The 24,294-nt window shown below is 45.6% G+C and overlaps 1 protein-coding gene across 1 annotated transcript in view; it reads left to right on the plus strand.

Annotated features, from left to right (window-relative positions):
- EDA (ectodysplasin A) overlaps positions 1–24,294 on the plus strand; it is a 53,559-nt gene that overhangs the window by 17,659 nt on the left and 11,606 nt on the right. The window contains exon 3 of the mRNA XM_060270586.2: positions 12,759–12,864. Coding sequence (XP_060126569.2) covers positions 12,759–12,864 — 106 coding nt within the window. The remainder of the gene's footprint in view (positions 1–12,758; positions 12,865–24,294) is intronic.

The raw sequence follows: 24,294 nt of genomic DNA on the forward strand, positions 1-24,294 counted from the left end.
GGGGTGGGGTGGGTTGCTGCCCAGAGCACTCCGAATGAGAGAGGAGGCGATGCTGAGGGGGACACTCCAGAAGGGAGGGTAAAGTAGTACCTTGTTTTGAGACCGGGATCCGTTCCAGAGCCCCAAACGCTTGGCAAAAGTGACACTCGACAAAGTGCCGTTCTGCGCACACACACGGAGTGGTTTGTGCTTCTGCACATGCGCGATTTAACACTTCTGCGCATGTGCGAGCGGCAAACCCAGAAGTAACCTGTTTGGTACTTCCGGGTTTGCTGCGGATGTTCACCGAAATGGACGCTCCATGGTGCGGACGTTTGCGGAGGTATTACTGTATTTGAAAAGGGGTGGGGGCTGCCCACTCTCCAGATATGCTGTGACATAACTGGGCTTCTGAGCCCCACAGGGGAACCATAGAAAGAATGTAGTTGGACAAGGGAGCTATGGACTCAAAAAAGTTGAAAACCTCTGGTTTAGACAAATCCACTGAGAAAGAGGATTATCAATGGCTTCTAGCCACAATGGTTATGCTCTACCCAGAAAATGCTCATTGATGGTTCCTCAGCATCCTGGAAAAAAGAAACAAGTGGAGTACTGTCCTGCGCCTGCCATTGTTCAACATAATTATAAACAACTTGGATGTAGAAATTGAGGAGATGCTCATCAAATTTGCAGATAACCCCAAACTAAGAGGGGTAGCTAATGCCTCAGAAAACAGAATAGGGATTCAATATGACTTTAACAAATTGGAGAACTGGGTCCCAACTAACAAAATGAATTTCAATAGGGACAAATGTCAGGTTCTACACTTAGTCAGGAAAAGCCAGCTGCACAAAGATAAGTTGGGGGACACCTGACTTGCCAGTAGTACATGATAAAAAGGATCTGGGTTCTTAGTAGACCACAAACTTAACATGAGGCAACAGTGTGATGCAGCAGAAAACGTGAATGCTATTCTAGGCTGCATCAGAAGTAATAGGCTGCATCAAGGGAAGTAAAAGTCCCGCTCTATTCTGGAGTCCTGTGTCCAGTTTTGGACGCTAAAGTTTAAGAATGGTGTTGACAAGCTGAAGTGTATACAGAAGAGGGCAACCAAGATGATCAAGGGTCTGAAAATCAATCCTTATGAGGAACAGTTGAGGGTTAGCCTGGGAAAGAGGAATCTGGGAGGAGATATGATACCCATATTCAAATGTGTAAAGGGCTTTCACATGCAAGATGGAGCAGCTTTTTTTCTCTCTCTTGCTCCGGATTTTAGGACCCAAACCAATGGCTTAAAGTTACAAGAAAAAATATCCCGACTAAACATCAGAAAGAATTTTCTGATTTGTTATGAGCTGCTCAACAGTGGAACGGACTCTCCACCATTGGAGGTTTTTAAGCTGAGGTTGGAAAGCCATCTGTCATAGATGCTTTAGCTGTGATTCCTGCGTTGCAGGGGGTTGACTAGATGGCCCTCTGTCTCCCTTCCAATTCTACGATTCTATGATTCTACCCCCACAGTCTGAGGCAGCATTGCTTCTGCATGCCTGTGGCTGGAAGGCACCAGAGGGTAAAGTTCTCTTGTGCTGGGATCCTGCTCGCAAGCTTCCCATTGGGGCAGGACACGGGGACTAGATGGGCCATTGGCCTGATGTAGTAGGGCTCTTCTGATGTGCTTATGGAATCTCCAAGTCCAGCAGCAGCCTATTTCATTTCCTAGTCTCTTAGGGTTATTTGGCCACTGTGTGAACAGGATGCTGGACTTGATGAAATATTGGCCTCATCCAGCCGGGTCCTTCTTACTTTCTTATGTTCTCTGTCTTGGTTTGTTAAGAGAAAAAGCTCCTGCAAGCAACCAGAGAATCACTCCTCAGATAAGCTGCTCCACATCTTTATTTTGGGTTTTCTTGGGCCATAGGATTTCAAAAGGGAATTGTTTTATAGCCCCACAACTGAACTCAATTGCGGAGTCAGAGACCTTTAATGGGATTTTCCTTTTATCACTAGCAAAGTTTTTACGGGAAATTAATTTTTCTCCAGCGACTTATTATGCAGAGTTGCTCTTTAATGCAGACAGCTGTCACCCAGCTGTGAGCCATCTGGAGTGCAGAGTGAGGAAACATCTGGATGCTTTAAGTCTGTTCGATGCTGTAGTGCTTAACTGACTCATACTCCGTGTCTTATGGCACAAAAGCTTGTCCAACACTCTGCTTGCTGGTCTGACACGAAGGAAGTAGAGCTTTTAACATAGAATCATGGAATTGTAGAGTTGGAACAATCTCCCAAGGGCCATCTAATCTAATCACCTGCTAGGCAGGAATCACAGTCACAGAATCACAGATTTACCATTCAATTATAGACCTGGAAGGTCTATAATGGGTCATCCAGTCCAACCCCCTGCAATGCCAGAGCTCAGTGGACTAGCTTTAGGGAAGGAACGTTAATGGCAGCTTGCAAAGTGAGGAGTGGGGACCCTCCCCTTGCATCAGTTGAAGAGAACTGAAGCTTAATTGAGTTCTCCATATGTAGTTGATTGAAACTGGGGTCTGTGTTTGGGTTTCAGTTACAGAGTTTTCCAGGTCCAACTTGGATGGCATTAGAAAAGGAGGTTAGATACATTCATGGTCAATAAGGCTATCCATGACTGCTTCTCATGCTTATCACAGAATCATAGAATCTTAGAGTTGGAAAGGGACAGCAAGGGTCATCTACACCAGGGGTGGCCAACTCCGAAGTGACTGCAATCTACTCACAGAGTTAAAAACTGGCAGTGATCTACCCCCCCCTTTTGGGTTTCAGGTCAAAGTTTTTGGGCTTTTTTTAGGAACCAAAGCCCTGTTTTTTGGATTTCAGGCAAAAACGTTGTTGAGCTCTTTTTTAGGGAGAAGGAAAGCCCCATTTTGGGGGAGTGCAGGAGAAAATGTTGAGCTTTTTTTAGGCGAGCCAAAGTTGTTGAGCTTCTATGGGAGGATCTACCAGTGATCTACCACAGACGTCCAGTGATCTACCGGTAGATCATGATCTACCTGTTGGACGTGCCTGATCTACACCAACTACCTGCAATGCAGGACTCACAGCTGAGGAGTGGCCATTGAACCTCTGCTTTAAAACCTCTAATGAAGGAGAATCCATTATATTCTACCAGAGACAATACTCTGAATATCAGATGCTGGCAATTGCAGACAGGGAAAGTCAATGTGGCTCTCAGCTCTTGCTTGGGGGCTTCCCTTTGTGACACCAAGCTGGGCACTATAAGAACAGGATGCTGAACTTAGGCACGCCTCTGGTCTGCTGCAACTTGCTTGTTTATTACATTTTTAAAAACATTTTTTTCATTCAAGGAACTCAGAAGTGGTGGATATGGTTCTCCAACTCCCCCTATTATCCTCACAAAACACTAAGATGGATTTGGTGGGGGGAATTGATTGCCCCATGGTCACTAACCACTACACACTGGTTTGTTTCCTCCCTTCTCATTTAAACACTGCTTTCAGTTTTCCCACAATAGTCTGGTTCATCTCTGTGAAAACAGAATGCTGGACTAGATTGACCATTGTTGGCCTAAACCAGTGATGGCGAACCTATGACACGCGTGTCAGACGTGACACACAGAGCCCTCACTGCTGGCACGCACCCCATCGGCCCATTCGTGTTGTTGTTGTTGTTGGTTTTTTAACCCTTTCTGTGCTGTTTTTTCTGGCGCTTTGGCAGACAATTGGGTGTAACAGCGTTTTGTTTTTTAACCCGTTCTGTGCTGGGTTTTTTGGCACTTTGGCAGACTATGTCGGTGCTGCGTGTTAGTTCCAGCGAAGGTATTATTCGTCATTTATTTCTGTTCTCTTCCCCCCCCCAAAGCGCAGCAGCTTTGGGGCACCCCCCCAAAAGCAAAGCAACTTTTGCACCCCCCAAAAAAACCCTCCAAAACTTTGGTCAGCAGCTCCCCCCAAAAAGCTCAACAACTCTGGGCACTTTGTGATAAATAAGGGGTTTTTTTGTTTGGTTTGGTTAAATAATTAGTTTTCGGTTTATTAAATACAGTTATATATTACAATTATACATTTTTGTTATTTAAACTATAAATATTGCGAAATTATGGTTGTTTTTTTTCTTGAAGTGACACACAACCCGAGTTATGCTCGGTTTTTTGGCAAATTTTGACACACCAAGCTCAAAAGGTTGCCCATCACTGGCCTAAACCAACAGACAGGTTCTTCCTATGGAACCTCCAAGGTCCAGAAGCAGTTTTAGATCTGGGAGCTGCTGGGGGACCCTGAGGGCAACCAGACCTTTTCAAATGGGGCCTTGAGTCAATCATTGGTCCCCACTCATAAGCCTTGTTTTTGCTGTTCCAGACACTAGCAGGCTGAGACTCCGTGCCACAACAGGGTGAATTCGATGAGAGATCTGAAGCAAGTTCAGACTTGGCATTTGGGACTGGATCTGGATTGCAGCCCTTAGATTTGCTGGAAAGAGTATTAGACGTAGCCGCGGGCAAATGGGCTTAACAAACAACACTCCTGTATCCCGAGCGAAGAGCTCAACTAAACATTGAGGTTCACGCATTTAATATCATAAGAAGAGTCCTCTTGGATCAGGCCAATGACCCACCTAGTCCAGCAGCATCATCTCTCAGTGGCCTAAGAATTGTGACAGACTGCCCCTGCACTTGCAGGTTTCATACAAACACAGGAAGACCCTGGTTGCTGGATCAGGCTAATGGTTCATCCAGTTCAGCATCCTGTTCTCTCAGTGGACAACCAGAGGTCCGTCATGGGGAACCCACAAGCAGGACCTGAGCATGAGCAGCACTCTCCTGTGGTTTCCAGCAATGGGGATTCAGAAACATTGCTGCCTCTGGCCATGGAAGCAAAGCGGACCTATCATGGCTAGAAGTCATTTATAGCCCTGTCCTCTTCCATGAATTTGTCTAATCCTCTTCTAAAGCCGTCTTGGTTTGTGGCCATTACTGCCTCTTGTGGGAATGAGTTCCACAGATTTACTTAGAAGGACTTCCTTTCATCTGCCCTGAAAATATCAACATTCAGCTTCATTGAAATGTCCACAAGTTCTGGTGTTATCTCTTCCCTTTTTCCATCCACTTTAAAGGGTGGGCTAAGTCTAACAAGTTTATAAAATTATGCATCGTATGGAGAAAGTTGATGGAGAAAAGTTCAGTTGGCCACTGTGAGAACAGGATGCTGGGCTAGATGGGACATTGGTCTGATGCAACAGGCTCTTTGTATATTCTTACATTCCATGTTAGCAAGTTATTATCTTCAGGTCTCAAAAACTTTTGCTTGTTAGGCTAACAGAAAAGAATGGTGATTTTTTTAAAAAAAAAGTAACAGGACTATGTGTGCTCTGGTCCATGGGGTCACAAAGAGTCAGACGCGACTAAACAACAACAACAGGACTATTGAGTCAAGAATGTCATTGGCCACCAGCCTGCCCAGCCAGCCTGCCTTTGGGGTAGGCTGGCTGGTTGGAGAAGCAAGTGGAGAATGAGAAGGACTCCCCAGTTAGAGCTTGGATCAAATGGAGCTTGAAACGTTGATCCTAAGTAGGCATGCCAATTTCTGTAGGAAGGAATCCCCAAGGTTCATGAAGCCCAACATCCTGCAATGCAGGAATCACAGCCTAAGAATTCCTGACAGGTGGCCATCCAACCTCTGTTTAAAAACCTCCAATGAATAGTATAATCATAGAGTTGGAGGTGACCCAAAGGGTTATCTACTCCCAACTCACTGCAGACGGTTTGGACTGGAGGCCCAGTCTAGTGGGGGAGGGGTGCTTGGTGGGAGTAATGTTCTACTGAGCTGACATCAGGGCTGGCTTGGGATCAGTTTGCTAGCCTTTTGCTTCCTAGGTTAGTATGGCTCTTCCTCCTTAATGCTCATATTGTTTGCATTGTTCCTGGAAACCAGGCTGGATGAGGAACGTTTGAGGAAGTTGGGGATATTCAGCCTGGAGAAGAGGAGATGATCAAGAGGGGATATGAGAGCCAACTTCAAATATATGAAGGGCTGTGATTCTATGATTCTATGAATTATTAAAGTTGAAGTAGCTTTGTGGTTGAGCCCCCCCCCCCCCCCGGTGTTCCTGAGTTGTTGGCATTTGTCTGTCTCCAGAGACAATGGAGTGCACTGCTGGGGGTAAAGCCAAACTGCTGCAGAGTGTGCATGCAAAATTAAGACCTCTCTGTGAAAACCTTCCTTCTGGCAATGAAACAGGGGGGTTTGGCAGCCGCCATATATTTCATCTGCATCTGAAAGCAGTCGCTGATATAGATCAACAGAGCCCTGTTTTCTGCCAAGGCACAGGAAGTGTTATCTGTGTCAAGGAAGTTTACCCACTGAGATCGGTAAAGGAAAAAAAGAGTGGGATAGATAACAAGTTCTTTTAAAAAAAGATTAATTGAATGAATCACTGGGTTTGTTGAGCACCCTGCCTAAGAGAAAAGGTGAGCAGGAGGCAACATGATAGAGTTCACAAAATGATCCATGGCCTGGAGAAGAATGAGAGAGAACAATTCCCCCCCCTCAATAACACTAGAATTCATGGACATCCCATGAAGATGAATGTTGGAAGATTCAGGACAGACAAAAGCAAGGACTTCTTGACCCAGTGCATATTTAAAATGTGGAACTCCTTCCCTCAGGAGGCAGTGATGGCCACCAACTTGGATGGTTTTAAAAGAGGATTTGACAAATTCATGGAGGAGAGGGCTGTTGATGGCTACTAGCCACAATGGCTATGCTCTGCCTCCACTGTCAGAGGCAGTAGTGCTTTTGAATAGAATTTTCTGGAAACCATAGGAGGGGAGAGTGCTCTTCTCCTTGGGTCCTACTCACTGGTTTCCCTTTGGGGCATGTGGTTGGCCACTTTGAGAACAGGATACTAGAGCAGATAGGCCATTGTTTTGTGTTCTTGAGAGATCTTAAAGAATTGACATGTGACTGGACATCTCCAGAAGGTTCTGCCTGAGGTCTGGGCAGACAAGAGTCCCATATCTGTAAGTGTGCAGAGGACCACTTGGACAATAAAAGTAAGCACATCAAAAAAAAAAAAAACCATCCTGTCACTCTCCTGTCAGGTTTATCCTGGTGACCAGAAAGTGAACTTCTAAAAATGTCAGAAGAGCCATTCCAGATCCAGCAAAGGGCCAACCTACACCAGTCTCCTCTTCCCATAGTGGCCAACCAGTTGCCCCAACAGGAACCCCTGCTAGCAGGATCTGAACACAAGATCCCTCTCCCCTCCTCTGGTTTCCAGCAACTGGCATTCAGAAGCATTGCATCTTCTGACTGTTGAGGCAGAACATACCCATTGTGGCTAGTAGCCATCAATAGCTCTCTCCTTTATAAAAAAAAATTCCTTCAGTAGCACCTTAAAGACCAACTAAGTTTTTATTTTGGTATGAGCTTTCGTGTGCATGTACACTTCTTCAGATACACTTGAAACAGAAGAGTCAGACCCTTATAAGTGTATCTCAGTAGCATGCACACGAAAGCTCATACCAAAATAAAAACTTAGTTGGTCTTTAAGGTGCTACTGAAGGAATTTTTTTATTTTGCTTCGACTCAGACCAACACGGCTCCCTACCTGTAACTAGAACTCTCTCCTTTTTGAATCTGATCCTGTTTTAAACCCATCCAAGTTGGTGGCCTTTGCGTCCCTCCGAATTCTACGATTCTATTATTCATTAGAGGTTTTTAAACAGCTTAGGTGGCCACCTATCAGGGATGCTTTTGCTGCAATTCCTGCATTGCAGGGGGTTAGACTAGATGGCCCTTGGGGGTCACTTCCAACTCTACAGTTCTATGATTCTATGTCTTAATCTCTGTGTTTGGCACAGCTGTACCCTGCACTGAAGGCAGCAGCCTGAACAAACAAGCTACTCCTAGATGAGCCCCGTTCATGTTCAGGCAAACGCCATTCTTCCCTCCTCTGTTTTTACAACACATATTATAATATATATTTGGAGCAGTGATGTGATCTGGCAGCATAAATTCAGTTGATGCCTTAATTACCACCTCTGAAGGATGTAATCTGCGTTTTTTAATGCGCTACAAGGAACGGCTGTGTTTGGGAAGAAAAGGTGTTGTTAAGTCGGTTGTTGTCAACAGCCTCAGGAGTGATTTGGCTAACCGCCGCACCACGGGCAGAAGCTTAATGGACACAATCCACTGCCCTTGGGCATGTTTATGTTGCCTCCTGTTGGATGGTGGCAAAGCCCCCCCCTCCCCCCGGTCCAATGTAGTGGGAAATGAATTGATATTATACATGGATAGATAGCTTCAGAAGGCAGTAAAAAGAAAGCATTAAAACTATGTTCGAGGGCGGTCAATATTGTAAAAAAGAGAAAGCCTAGAACAGCTTTAGCAATCAGTCCTGCCAGGCAAAGAGCTCATAAATGAACTCTGATTCCCACTGCTGTTAAGGGCGGAGCTCCCTGCCTGGTGATATGGATACCTGGCATCAAGCCCGTGCAAAGTTTGTCTGAGTCCTGGAGCGAGCTGCCCCTCCCACCCCCTGCACGGGCCTGCCTGGCATCTAAAGAAAGATGTATGTGTACATGTGTGCTTGATTTTTTACAAAGGTTCCTCTTCAACCACATGAATTCTAGGCTGCAACAACAGAAGTCGAGTGTCTCATCAAGGGAAGTCATAATATCGCTCTATTCTACCTTGGTTAGGCTCCACTTGGGAGTCCTGGTCCAGTTCTGGGGACTCCAGTATAAGAAGGATATTGACAAGCTGGAAGGTGGGCAGAGGAAGACAAGAGGATGGATCTGGAAACCAAGGCCTTGTGAACAATGGTTGAGGGTGTTGTTGTTGCTAACATTTGTATTCCGCCCTTTATCTGTAGATCTCAGGGTGGTTCACAACATACAATTACAATATAAAAATCCCACTAAAAATAGGAACAACAAAACCAATAATCCCCGTTCCCATGATACATTTAAAAGGGCATTGTATGTCAATCAGCTAAAGGCCTGGTTGAAGAGGAACCTGGCGCTTAAAGATGTATAACGAAGGCGCCAGCCAAACCTCCCCAGGGAGAGCATTTCACAAACAGGGAGCCACTGCAGAAAAGGCCCACTTTCACGTTACCTCTTGTGAAGGAGGCACACAAAGGAGGGCCTCAGAGGATGATCTCGGTGTGCTGCTCAGCTAAGAAAACAAAGTCCAGAGTTTGGCCTGTGACATGCTTTTGAGCCTGTGACATGTTGGGACAGCCCCATGGGCGTCTTGCCAGCCACGAAGTCCTGAGCCACCCCAGAGCCAGTCAACTTGGCATGGATGCTGAAGTGCCCCAGAACCAGAAGTCTGGAAGTCCTCAACACTGCCTTTGGGACCAGCTCTCAGTTAAGGCAGGGAGACTTCTGGGCAGCAAGTTGGGCAGTAAAGCACCCCTAATTCCAATCGCCCAATGCCAGGAACACACATTCTAGATCCACCCCCACCCCCCATGGGACAGAGAGCCTGAAGAGAGAGGGAATTTCTACAGCAATTCTCCTCCCCGACCCTCGTCTGCCCTGATGCTACACTGAGTGCCCAGGTGAGCACAACTGGGTGAGACCGACTTCACCCTGCTCACCTACCCAGGCCTCAGTGACAGGCCTCCTCCACAATGAAATCAAGGATGAGGGAGGTCTTACTCCGAGCCAACCTGGCATTCAGCAACAGCAGCCTGAGAGGTGCTCTGAGAGGGCCCCAAGAGGACTGGAATTTTATGTTTAGGGGAAGGACCAGCATCTGCACTGCATGCAGAAGGTCCCAGGTTCAATCCCTGCTAGCAGCATCTCCTGGTAGGGCTGGGATAGAGAACCTTGCTTGAAACCCTGGAGAGGAGCTGCTGCCAGTCATTGTAAACACTCAGTTAGATGGGCCTATGGTCTTGACTTGGGACCAGGCAGCCTTCTGTGTTCCTAATAGCTTTATACCAGGCACCCCCAAACTTCGGCCCTCCAGATGTTTTGGACTACAATCCCCATCATCCCTGACCACTGGTCCTGTTAGCTAGGGATCATGGGAGTTGTAGGCCAAAACATCTGGAGGGCCGCAGTTTGGGGATGCCTGCTTTATACCTTGTGCTGCAGTTTTGTTTTGTTTGTTATGGGGGTGGGTTAAAAAAATCTGCCAGGTGTTTTATTCCATAAGAGTTCTCCATGGAGCTGATCTGCGTTTGGGTAACCTCAGGCTATGTTTTCCAAAGAGTCCCTGTTTTGTTTGTCCACCATCTCATAATATTAACAGATCAGGTGTTCCATAGAGGACTGTTGCTTGTCACTGCAGGTCTGTTCCTTTTGTTCTTTTCTGGTAACAAAGACTTGACTTGCTTGCTAGTAGGTGTGAGTCAGCCTTTATGTTACTCCCCTCCGCACCCTGAATTGAAAAAGTCCCTAAAATTTGCTAGTTGCTGGACATCTGGGACTCTGGTTGGCTACTGTGAGAAGAGGTTATGGGACTGGCTGGACCAATGGCCTCATCCAGGAGGCTGTTCTAATGTTATTCTGCTCTTGTACTCAGATACTGCTTGAGTGTTTCCCACTGGGGCATCTCGCTGCAGAGCAGATGCCACAATTTCAGGGGCAGGGAGGTTTGCTACTGAGGGGCTCCCCTGGGGTGCATCAACTGTACCCCACCTTGTGTCTCCTGGGAAGAGATCTAGGTTCTCTTCTTGCAAATCTTCCAAGAGTCCAGTGAAAGTGTTGCCCCTGGCAACTTCTTCATTCCACTGGGATGGTGGAGTTGTGATTGCTGCCCATTGCAAACAGCTACCACACCACTTACTCGTCAACGTTTTCTGGGTTTAATTGCTTCCTTGTGCATGATTCCTACCCTGTCCTCTGCCACAATAATAATGCTGCAACAACCATCCAATCTGTTCCCTGTTATGTAAAGTGAAAGACAAATTCTGGATCATGGTGACCTTGAAAGCCGCTATTCTTTTGTTACTTATTACAGCATAAGGTTGCACATTACCATTGAACTTCTGATTCAAAATGTTTTTAAAAAATACATTCTACCCCGTAAACCTGGCTTATATGTATTTTTGTGGGAAGTTAGCTTAATCATAGTTACTATTGACCAAGTTTTCTCAATCCATTCAGATACAGTAGGAAATACACTTCTTTTTCAATTTTTTAGCTATTATAATTATAATCTCTTCAGCAGTTTTGAGGATAAACACTGTTTCTTGGTCATTCTCTGGAATAACATATTTTAGATAACAAAGCAGAAATATTTTAGGTTACATGGGTATACAATATCCTAACATATTAGAGGTGTTAGCCTGAACAGATTTCTAGAATATTGACTTTCTTTTAGAGACAAGCTATTTCTCCACCTGTAAAGTCCCTTGGGTATTGCAACTCAAGGCAGGTGTAGGATGAGAAGTAAAATCTGGGGTGTAGTGACCTCCCTTAGGGGATCCCACATTCCTCGGCATTGAGGTATCCTCGCCTTTTTGAAACTTTATACCGGCCTCAGCACCTGGGTAATGAGTTTACAGCCTACAATGTGCTAAATTGTAATCTGTGCTGTTGCAAAGAATGTGTCTGCCAAAGAATCCAGAGTGCTCTGATATATATATGATTATGGGATGCTCATCAGATTTGCAGGTGTCATCAAATTCATGGAGGAGAGGGGTGTCAAGGGCTAGTAGCCACAACAGCTATGCTCTGCCTCCACAGTCTGAGGCAGCAATGCTTCTCGGTGCCAGGTACTGGAAAATGCACAAGGGGAGAGGGCTCTTGTGCTCAAATCCTGCTTGCTGGCTTCCTATAGGCATCTGGTTGTGAGACCAGGGACTAGACTACATGGGGCAACTTTGGCCTGATTCAGCAGGGTCATGTTCTTAAAAGAGCATAAGCAACATCCAGAGGCCCACAGGTTCCCTACATTCTCTGACAATGCAGAATACCCTCAAGCCTGTCTTTGGATGGACACATCCATCTTTTGTATTTTGATTAGCAAACTAGTTAAAGATGTTATAATTTTTGTATTTTGTATTTTGATTAGCAAACTAGTTAAAGATGTATTAATTTCAATATGGGTAAATATCAGGTTCTCCACTTAGGCAGGAATAACCAGACACACACATATAGGATTGAGGGTGCCTGGCTTGACAATGTGAAAAGGATCTTGGGGGGGGGGGTCTTAGGAAACACCAAGCTTAATGTGAGCCAACAGTGTGATGCAGCAGCAAAAATGCTATTATGTAATTCTAGACTGAATCAGCAGAAATTGAGTGTCCAGATAAAGGGAAATGATAGTATTGCTCTATTTAGCCTTGGACAGAGTCTATCCGGCACCCCAGTTTATGGTGGATATTGATAAGCTGGAAGGTGGGCAGAGGAGGGTGACCAAGAGCCTGGAACGGGAGAGAGAGATGGCCACCAACTAGATAGCTTTAGAAGAGGATTAGACATATACACCAAGAAGAAGGCTATTTAGGGCTGCTACAACAATGACTATGCCTCCACAGTGAGGCAGCCAAAATTCTGAATACCACTTGCTAGAAAGAGCTGGAGGGGAGAATACTTTTGTGCTTGAATCCTGCTTATGGATTTCCCTTGGAGCATCAGAACTACCCCTGTGAGGACAGGTTACAGGACCTGTTGGCCCATTGGCCTCATCCAGCATGTCTCTTCTTACATTCATATAAAGATGGCCATACGCAGTGTTAACTGTGTGGTATTGTCCCTTTTGCCAGCTGCTTTTTTATGTGTGTTTCAGCCCCAAAGGTGGAACTTATGACCCCTTGTTTTCCAGGTGGCATTGCTGAAGTTCTTCTCTCCAGAAGAAAGGCCTTTTTTCGGGGAAGGAAGCCGCCGTGTCCGGAGGAATAAGCGGAGCAAGAACAGCGAAGGATCAGAGGGTGAGAGAGAATCTTTACCTTTTCTGTTCTAATGTTGCATTTCAACACACTTCATAGCCAGCAGTCAGGCATTGCAGGGGGTTGGGTTCCCTCACAACTCTATGATTCTTCTGAGCTACTATACAAAGAAATAGGAGCCGCGGCTCTTCTCTCTTTTGCTATACAGGGAGATGCCCTATGATCATGTGCTCCATCCCACCTGCCTTTGACCCAGCCAAACACCTCTCTCTGAAAGCTGCTTCTCAGGGAAGGACGCAGGAGCCCTTAGGGCACAGTTTCTCAGGGATTGTTGCCTTTCAGAATTCACAGCATTCATCTTATTGTGGGCTTCAGCTTAAACTCTTAAGAGTTATCAGGACACATAAAAGAAGATCCTTCTTCACACAGTGCATTGTTAAACTATGGAACTCACTCCCACAGGAAGCTACCGGTATGATGGCCACCAATTAGATGGCTTTCAGGTGGCGGTCTCTCCTTTGTTGGAGGTTCTGGCAAGAAACTCATGACAGCTCTGTGAGATCCTCCCAGATTCCACCAAGCAAGGTGGAGAGCTTCTAAGCTCTTTCCACGCCTGGAGAACCCTTTGCAAAAAGAGCTCCTAAGCTTTCTGCGCGCTTAATTTGTGCTATTTCAACTGGCTGTCCATCAAACATGTAAAGTTGAAATCATGCAAACTAAAAGGCGCTCAAGTTGCAAGCAACCTGCAGCTCATAGTTCATAGGCAGGGTAAAGCATGCTTAACGGGATCCTTCTTTTCGGCTTGCGTTAAAGGCTGCACCACAACTATCTATCGCGCACGGTTCTGCCTTCCCCTGCAGGCGTTGAGGTGGGAATCCAAACAGAGCTGTGTCTGTTACGCAGCTGACAGATATTGCCACAGTTCTAACATATGCAGACTCATGTGTTTCAACAAAATACCCAGAGGGCTCTTGGCTAGAATTAAGAGTTTATTTTTATATACCACAGCACTCTTTTTTTTAAAAAAAACCCAACAACAACTCAATGCCACGCTATTAAAATTCAACAATCCAAGCTGCAGTTCAACAGCTGTGTTTCTGTTCCATTTTCTAGCTCTTAATGCAGAACACTCAAGAACATAAGAATAGTCTGCCGTATCAGGCCAGTGGCTCATCTAGTCCAGCAACCTGTTCTCACAGTAGCCAGCCAGATTCCCGTTGTGGGAAACCAGCAAGCAGAATTCAAGCCCAGTAGCACTTTCTCTGCTCCTGTGGTTTCCATAAGAACATAGCTAGTAGCACTCTCCTCAATGAATTTGTCTAATCCTCTTTTCAAGCCATCCAATTTAGTGCCATCACTTCCTCCTGCAGGAGGATGTTCCATAGTTTAACTAAAGAAGTCCTTCATTTTTATCTGCCCTGAATCTCCCAACATTCAGTTTCATTGGATGTCCACAAGTTCTAGTGTTACGAGAGAGGGGGAAGCTAGATGGATATGGGAAGATCTCTCCCTGCAGATATATTCTAAGAAGGGAAAGCAATCTGCATCAAAAGGGACAGATTTAGCGTCTTCCCCAGACTACCCTTATCTGTGTCTGGTCAAGCCTTCTGACGAAGTGATGTTCCAGATGTTATCAGAACGTGCTTCACATGGTAAAGCACCATGAGATTTCCAATAAAGGGCAATAACTAACCTGGTGTCCACTAGTAACACTGAGACTAGATTTCTATTTGTGATGGAGGGGTTGGCATCATTCTCTAAAGAGAGAAGAGCCAAAAAAGGGCAGAATTAGTACTGTTATAGGCACCACATAGCCCATCCCACATTTGTTTAGTGTGCCAGCACCTATACACTTTGGAACTCCCTGCCTATTGACATCAGGCAGGTACATTCACTGTTTTCTTTTTGGTGCCTGCTAAAAACATTCTTGTTTACACAAGCCTGTCCAGATGTTTATGAAGTTGGGGTGTATTCTAATCTTGTTTTTAGCAGGGAAAGAGAAATGCTATTGGGTGACAGAGAAGGTGGAAATGTTCTGCCCCCCTACTTTGCCTTTGTGTTCACCCAAACGAAAGCAGTGCCCAACCAGGTGATAACGGAGTAAATGATGTAAGGAGAAACAACAGTGACCTTACTGTGAGTGTCTGCTATAGAGGGAGTGGATGGGCCATTGACCTGATCCATCGGGCTCTACTTAGGTTTTCACATTCTTTGTCCAGAGGCTATCCCAGAGTGTTTCATAGGTGCGGTTTTGAAATTTGTTAAAGACAGTGCTGTTTCAAAGGGCTAAGCCCTTTCAAAGTTTCAAAGGGCTAATCTTGATTCAAAAGGGGTGCCCAGTCATCTCCAGACATAGATGGTAATCTGCGCCAAGGGACTGAGCCAAGCAGAGCAACAATTCTCTGCAAGATACCGTGGAAGAATGAACACGTAATTAAGGAAGAAAATATGTGACATTAATTCGACATTGCAGGGAAAACAGATTTATAGGAAGGGAAGATTTTTCTTCACGTCTCAGACTTTAAAAAAAAGACTTCTGGCTACTTCTAGCATAGTTGAACACTGGCTGGGATGACTAATCCTTCTGTCAGCAGGTTTTTTGCTTCATATTTTGTTTGTGGCTCACAGGTGAAGAGAGAGAGCTGGAGAAATAAACCTCTATCCTTGCAAGCTGCAACCTGCTGCAAAAGGGCAGGAGATTTTCAGTATTTGCAGTTGTGCTGAGAGTCAGTAGAGCAATGCCTGGTGCTGGAACTGAGGTGCAGGAATGGTTCCCTGGGACAATCCCAGTAGGGTTGGCAGCATGGCCAGTGGACAGTATCATAATGCTATTATACAAATCTATGGTGTGACTGCATTTGGAATATACCGTCGTCCGTACTGTTCACTGAACCTCAAAAGGGAGACTGTAGAGTTGGAAAAGAAAAGGGCAGATCAAATGAGCAGGGGGGTGGAATGATTCCCCCATGAAGAAAGTTTGCAGCATTTGGGAATTTTTAGTTAAGAAAAGAGGATCGGACAAATTCATGAAGGAGGAGAGAGATATTGATGGCTACTAACCACTATGACTGCTTTGCCTTAAAGGCCAGAGGCAACAATGCTTCTGAATACCAGTTGCTGGAAACCACAGGAGGGGTTAGGGCTGTTGTGCTCAATCCTGCTTGCTGGCTTCTCACAGGCATCTGACTGGCTACTGTGAGAATAGGATGCTATATTAGATGGGCCATTAACCCAATCCAGCAGATTCTTCTTATCTTCTTATAGGAGTTGTCGTTCAGCAATGTCCAGAGTTCCCCACACTGACCTCAGACACTTCCATCTTTTGCGTTTTGATTAGCAAACTGGTTTCAATAGTAAATATCAGGTTCTCCACTTAGGCAGAAATAACCAGATGCACACATATAGGATGGGAGACACCTGGCTTGACAACATCTGAAGGCCCTGATCCACTAGGCGCTGAGGTGGATTGCACCCTGCGCCTTGCAGAGTCAGGCCCAGGCTGCCACTGGGGCCAGCACTAGCGGCAGCAACAAGCAGGTCTAGCTCTCCCATTGCCACCCTACCACCGCACTTACCTGACCTGGAGGTTCTGGATCATGAGCTCTACCAGTCAAAACAGGAGCCTCAGTAATCACCCTCTCCTGCTGGAAACAAACCAGGACTGCTCCAAGAAAATACACATAGCAGAAAGGAGTGCTAGGCCCTGGTGGGCCATCCCCTTACCCACTTGTGATTGGCCAAATGGGTAGCCAGCCAATCAGGATTTTTTAAAAATGACACACACACACACACACACCTCACTTCCCTCTGTGGCGCCTTAGCCTCAAACTGTGGCCTCCCATTTGTGCAATTTTCACCTGTGCCGCCCCCTCCGGAATACCTTGGGTTCTTCCAGGGGCCATATGGCCCTCGGTTGGGAAACACTGGGATAGACTACCCTAGAGTTCCTTCCAACTCAACAATTCTATGAATCTATAGTCTTCATTCACACCACTCCTTATTCACTGCAGGGTCTTGTGAACTTGTGTTATTTCCTGAGCAAATCTAAGAAGCGCTTGATCTGCAGAATATGAAAACATAAGGACAAGAGCATAAGCTGGACCAGGCCAATAGTCCATGTAGTCCAGCATCCTGTCCTCACCAAATGCCCCAAAAGGAAACCTGAAAGCAGGATCCAAGCACAGCAACAACTCTCTCCTCTTGTGGTTTCCAGCAACTGCGGTTCAGAAGCATTGCATGCAATGGGTTTTTCATCTTCTAAGAACACTGACACATATCTCCTGGTCTATATTCCTCTGTGCCACTCCTTTGTGATCCTCAAGACTGTGAAGTTTTTTCATATTTTACTGGTGGATGAATGAAGATCAGCTTCGTGTTCAGCCTTCTGATTTTGCAGCTCCTTTTTCCGTTATGAGCCTGATCTTGATGTCTTAACTCCCCAGCCCTGAGCTCAAGCGGTTGCAATTGCACAATTGCCTTCCTCCTGCCAAGACACTTTTGCTGACAAGTTTGGGCTGAATTGGACAAGTATTTGAGTAATTTTGTAATTAGTTGCATGTCTGAGGTTTTCCTAACCTTTTTTATTTTTTAAGTTGACATTTCTTCATTTTTTTGGAGAACCGATGAGGTTGTCTGAGTCGATATGCATTAAAGGATGAGGCTGACTCTTTTCAACAAATCTCAGCTGCTTGTCCAAAATTTGGGCCTTCTGCTGTCCTGCTTGCACCTTGTACAGGCTTATTTTTAAAAAATTCATTTCATAAAAACTTTACACCTCTTAATTGTAAAACAACCTCATGGTAGTTTACAAAAAAAAAATCCAGGAAAGGAGTTACAAAACTTTAAAATATACAAAAGTTAAAATATTAAAACAGATCAAAACTCACATCAATTTTCAAAGCATCTGGGCAGGCTTAACGAAACAAGAATGTTTTTCGTAGGCACCAAAAAGGGAACAGCGAAGGCACCTACTTGATATCAGTAGGTAGGGAATGCCAATGCGTAAGTGCTGCAACACTAAATGATTTGAGTTCTTGCAAATTTGGAACAGGGATTTTGTGGCACCTGTAACAGTGCTTCTTCCGCTGATTGAAATGGTTGTGTGGGTATTTATCCATTAGGTCCAATCGTGACCGACTTTGGGGTTGCGGCGCTCATCTCGCTCTATTGGCTGAGGGAGCCGGCGTACAGCTTCCAGGTCATGTGGCCAACATGACTAAGCCGCTTCTGGCGAACCAGAGCAGCACACGGAAACGCCATTTACCTTCCCACCAGAGCGGTACCTATTTATCTACTTGCACTTTGACGTGCTTTCGAACTGCTAGGTTGGCAGGAGCAGGGACCAAGCAACCAGGGAGCTCAACCCGTCGCAGGGATTCGAACTTCCGACCTTCTGATTGGCAAGCCCTGGGCTCTGTGGTTTATCCCACAGCGCCACCTGTGTCCGTGGGTATTTATAGGGTAAGGCAAAATCTCACAGGTAAACAGGTCCCAGCCTGGAGAGCACCACCTGTTTGGTGCCACAGCTTGGCTTTTTACTGAAACTGTTTGTGCAAATCTTGGGGGAGAGTTTATCTTCTAAAATTCATTTTCATTATTGTTATTCATAGAATTGTAGAGTTGGAAGGGACCCCCAGGGTTCATGTAGTCCAGCGGCATACAACGCAGGAATAGCAGCGGAAGAATCCCAGTTAACACTAAGCTAGATGGACCCCGAATAAAGAGTGGGTTGAATTCTACATAAAGCAACTTCCCATCTTCCTTGTGGCTCTTCCCACTGAATTCTATAGCCTCTCCTTATTGTGAGTGGCGCAGTAAGACAAAATATGCTCAGAGTTTGACCCTGAGTTTGCTTCTTTAGTTCATTTATGTGCCCCCACCCTGCCCCATATATATAGTTACATGTCTCCTTGATCTCCGAGCTGTGAGAGACTCCAGGGGTTCCAGCAATTGCCCAGGTTGAGTTTCGTTGGGGCGAAGGTCAGAGACAGTGGTGTCTTTAAGATATGTGGTTTTATCTGCACATATAGGCAACCTGACCATATATCGAAAGGGCTCACACTTCCTTCTCCAGTAAACATGATCCCACACCCAACACCAGTGTTGCAGCTACCACAGTTTCCCAAGTGATAGGAGACACAGGGCCGGGGTTCCCAGGCTTACCCGGGTTTGGTTTATTTGTAAGTAAGGTCAGTGGAGACTTCAGGACACTGTATACGTTTTTATTTACACATATATCCAAGGTGATCATAGGATGGCAGGGCCAAAAGACTGCAAAGGTATTATTCTCTCCATCTTGCATTATCAGCTGTTTCCCCCCCTCTCCTCTCCGCCCTGGGAATGTTTCCAAGAGAGACGAGGCCTTCATGAGCTGGAGGCTACAGTTAATTCTCTGAAGTATGAGAAGAGGTTTGACTTATGTCTTCTGTGCCACAGGTTCTCTTATTACACAACACACACAAAAGAAAACCTATCTGTGGGACACACATTATCAGCTGTCTCGTTCTGCTGCTCCTGAATTAGAATTGTAGAGAGTTGGAAGGGGCTCCAAGGGTCATCTACATCCTACATTGGAGGTTTTTGAGCAGCGGTTGGATGGCCATCTGTAGGAGATTCTTTACTTCTGATTCCTGCATGGGGGTGGGGCTAGATGGCCCTTGGGGTGCCTCCAGACCTTACAGTTCTATGATTCTATGACTTCCTGGAACCAGAGGAGTCTCTTCTCAGTTTTTTTGTCTGTTAGGGAGTTGAGGAAAAAAAGCTGGCCTTACCCCACTCTAAAGGGAGTGTGATCATAATGCTTGGCCACCTTCCTAAGGAAACCCAGGCAAATGATTTTAACATTGCAACGAATTTGCTCCCAGCTAAGAAGGGTGCCAATTCTTACAATAAAGTCATAGAATGAAGGGAAAGGGGGCAGAATCTGAGTTTGGAATTAGAAACTTAAATTTTTCTTCTTTTTTTAATTGCTCTGATCATATAACGAACTTGGTTCTTGGTGAGGGTGTGGCCCATTGAAGAACATAAGAGTCTGGTTGCTGGATTAGGCCAGTGGCTCATCTAGTCCAGAAACCTGTTGTCATAATGACTGACTAGATGCTCTCATAGGAAAACCTCAAGCAGGATTTGAACACAAAAGCAGCCTTCTCCCCTCCTGGGGATTTCAGCAACTGGTATTCTGGAGCATTGGCTCGCAGCTAATAATCATTCATAACCCTCTCCTCCTCCAAGAATATGTGCACGCCCCATTTAAAGCCATCCCAAGTGGATGACCATCACTGACTCCTAAGGGAATGAGTTCCACAGTTTAACCCTGCAGTGCGTGAAGAAGGACTTTCTTTTCTCTGTCCTGAATCTGCCTCTCCTTCCATTTGTTCCCCTTTTCTGTTAAGGGCTTTAAAATAATATCCCAGGACATTAATGTAGCCCGTGAAATATGATTTCATTATTTGGGATGCTATGAAATTGGCTTCCAATGGGTAGTGGGCCTTCCTTTGGAAAGTATTCAATTTCATCAAACTCTGGCAGGATTTTTCTGCTCTGCTCTCTCTCATCATGGTGCATTCCTGATTGTAGGTCACCTAGAATCTATTCACCTCTTCACAATCCCCCCTCAAAGGCTCACTCTGTAATTCTTAGTTTCTAGTTCTATGAAGCATTGTGGGGAGTTGGACTGGGTGACCCTTGGGGGTCCTCCAATTCTATGATTCTGTGTAGGATGGTGCAGGGTTCCCTTTGCATTGATCTTGAAACCCTTCATCAAGTAACTGGTGGGATGCTCACATGTAGCTAGCAGCACCCTTTGAAATGGGCCCCTGCTTGGGCTGACTAAGTCAGTTGCTCCTCTATTACAGGTTGAAGTGCCCCAGTCTGGAAGGAGATTTAAGTGGGATTCCTGCATTTCAGGGGGTTGGGCTGGATGGCCTTTGGGGAGCTCTTCTAACTCTACAATTCTGTGATTCTTTAGCTATGGTTCCTACATTGCAGGGGGTTGGACTAGATGACTTATGTTCCACAATTCCACAATTCTATGGATTTCCACACGCTCTCGCGGGCATCCGAGGTTGTCACAGGCATGCTCCCTGCATCTTCTGGGGTGTAAAAAATGTGTTTGTGGGAAGAATCTCCTGCCCCGTCCAAGAGTTTCCCTCAACCGCACTTGGCACAGATGCACATCTTGTAATAGACGTTTCTCTCCCCCCCCCCATATGGTTCTCATTCTTCCTCAGCTTGCCTTTGAAGCGAATTGGCTCCGTCCGTTTCAGATGCATTTGCCTCACAGTTATTTCTACTTTCCTTCTGTTTATAATTCTTGCGGTGTGATGTGATCTATGCACATAAACACACACATATATAATTTCATAACACTGACAGGCTGAACGGACAGGTTTGCAGCACTCTGTTTCCATGTCGGGTTATTGGGTTGGGGAAATCCCTGCCGTCTTCGAGTTCATAAGAACATCCGGAGAACACCCTACACAGGATCAGGCCCAAAGTCGAACCTGTTTGGACCAATTCATGGTGATGGGCATCCAATGAAGCTGAATGTTGGAGGAGTCAGCGATGGCCACCAACTTCAATGGCTTTAAAAGACGACTGGACAAATTCATATAGGAGGAGAGGACTATTGATAGCTATTAGCCATGAAGACTGTGCTCTTGTCTCCAGTGCTTCTGAATCACATTTGCTGGAAATCACAGGAGGGGAAGAGTTGTTCTTGTGCTTGAATCCTGCTTGCAGGTTTCCTGTAATGGGCATCTGGTTGGCCACTGTGAGAACAGGATGCTAGACTAGATAGGTGCCCATTCGCATGGACATTGACTGTGAAAACAGAAACTTTATGCCAGGGGCAGTCTAGCTCAATGCCAGGACTGGTTCAGCTGCATGTCAGCACCGAGACTCAAGAGACAAGCAGTAAAGTTGATTCTTCATTCAAGGAAACAGAATACAAACAGAGAAACATACGGCGAGACTGGCCCATGTAAAGCAGTTGCCAGAACTGACAATCCGGTCCTCCCTCTTTCCTCTAAAGTCTCCTCCACGTCCAACTGTTTTCCCTGCAGTCTTAAATTCCACCAGGGAGCGCCCTCCCCAGCAACCTCATTGTTCTGCTATATGTAAAGGTCCTTAGCTACAACAGCAGTGTTTGAAATTTGCCAGGCGCATTTTGCACCAAGTGAAGATGCCTGTGTGCTAGGATGGCACCTGACCGTCTCCACCATCTGGAGATGCATGCCTGGGAATCCTTGGGTTTGACTGTTTTCACACACTAGCAACACATACTCATAGCTGCCAAGTTTTCCCTTTTCTCGCGAGGAAGCCTATTCAGCATAATGGAAAATCCCTTAAAAAAAGGGATAACTTGGCAGCTATGCATACTGTAGAAGTATATCCTTTATATTTTACCTGCGCAGTCCGAATGAATTTCAAGAACCAAAAAGTCGTATTGAAAAATATGATTTTTGAGCCGTCTGGCTCTAGAATGGCAACAAGGCATTCTGTTTTTGGTGACTGTAACCCTGGTTAAAGGAGCCATTTGACACCTAGCTTATATATCTGAGTTTCTAGCACTGAACAAGTGGTTTGGGGAGTTGAATACAATAGAACCAGTAGGCTCATATGAATCTGTTGCAACCTCAACTCCCACCTCCCCTTTAGCTGCCAGTTCTACAACTGTAGTGTTTTCTTCCTCTCTCTCATGCAAGCCTGTTGCTTGTTCAACATCCAACCATTCTGCCCCGACTTCATCCTCTGACCTGTCTTCTGTGTCCCACCACCACTCTGAGCCCTCTTCTTCTGAGACTTCCCTAAGGAATTCTCCAGCTGGAGCCTCCCACCATTCCTTATGGTCCTGCCAATTCTTGATACTCCTTTCACCAGATGGTGGGGCACACAACTGGAGAGTGCATTTGTCCTCAGTGGGATTTACATTTGGAGCATCTTATCGGCCAGTGTGAGAACTAGACATGCCCCCTTTTGCTTGATCCAGCAGTTCTTCTTCTTACGTTCTTATGCAATCAGGTGGTATAATTGGAGGCTGATACAAATTGCTGAAATGTTGCCTGGAGGAGCCTGAAGAAGGGAAGACAGAGAGGAGATATATTATCCACCTTCAAATATATGAAGGACTATCACAGAGAAGATGGAACAAACAAGCTTGTTTTCTACTGTTCTGGAGGGTTTGGACTTAAAGCAATGGATTCAAATGGCAAGAACTAAACATTAGGAAGAACCTCCTGATAGTAAGAGCCGTTTATCAGTGGAATGGACTCCCTCAGAAGGTTTGTGGGCTCTCCTTCCTTGGAGGTTTTTAAACAGGTCAGATGGCTGTCTGTCAGGCATTCTTGAGTGTGATTCCTGCATGGCAAGTGATTAGACCAGGGGGCCCTGTTAATCCCTTCAAACCCTGCAATTCTGTGATTCCTGTATTGCATGGGATTGGGCTAGATGACCCTTGGGGTCTCTTCAAGCAATGCAATTCTATGTTTCTATAATATCTTGCCCAATGGATCGTCACAGTGGATTTTCCTTATGCATGGCCATCCAGACCTACCAGTGCCAGCTTGTTCATGTGAATGAGGGGTCCACCAGAAGAGAAACTCCTTTCTATGTGGGACACATCCCCCTGTTGACATGAGGACCTGCATTGGGAATTCACTGACCATGATATTGGTGTTGGGGTGGGTGAGCAGGGTACCTTAAAGAACTCTTGCACCCAAATTTGACTGCTTTTATTCTTGTGGACTCAGCCCTACCATCAATTTCCTATGAGGCTGAACATCTTTGGCCATGCCACAGCAAAACATGTGAGAGGAAATAGCCTGTGGGTCTTTGAAGAGGGGTGCCCTTCCTTCACTAGTTAGGAAAACAAAGCTTGTGGACCAAAAAAGGGGGTTGTGGTTTTTGTGGTTTTGTCCCCCAGAATCTCCATCTGAAAGGTTTTTGCTGAGTGCTAGACCAGAAAACAGCAGTGAAAGATAAAGGGCTGATATCTGTGTCTTAATGTGGCCTTTGAAATATGAGGAAGTGCCTAAAAGCAGAATATTGTACAGCTGGCTGAATTACATACATACATACATACATACATACATACATACATACATACATACATACATTTCTATGCCATATTTCCACTGTTCAAACCATGCTCAAGGCAACTTACAAAATGAAAAAATACATATGTTGCTGCCATCCATCTGTTTCAGGAGACAATGGAGTGTGGCTCCAGCGGTGAAGTCAAATCGCTGTGTTAGCAGTACCCAAGTAACCTCCCTGGGGCACAAGCCTGGGCAGTGTGTATGGAGGTCCCAAGCTGTCCTTCTGGCTGCACTGATGTGGTCCAAAGGAAAGCAGAAGAATATGTCTGCCACCAACTCGGCTGCAGGAGTTGCCTGAAGGAGGCTAACAAGGCAACACCCAACTGCCTTAGGGACTCCACACTGGATTTGTGTAGGGTTTACTCCTTAGCATTTT

This window comes from Zootoca vivipara, chromosome Z2, assembly GCF_965207765.1.
Source record: "Zootoca vivipara chromosome Z2, rZooViv2.hap1.1, whole genome shotgun sequence".
Classification (NCBI taxonomy): domain Eukaryota; kingdom Metazoa; phylum Chordata; class Lepidosauria; order Squamata; family Lacertidae; genus Zootoca; species Zootoca vivipara.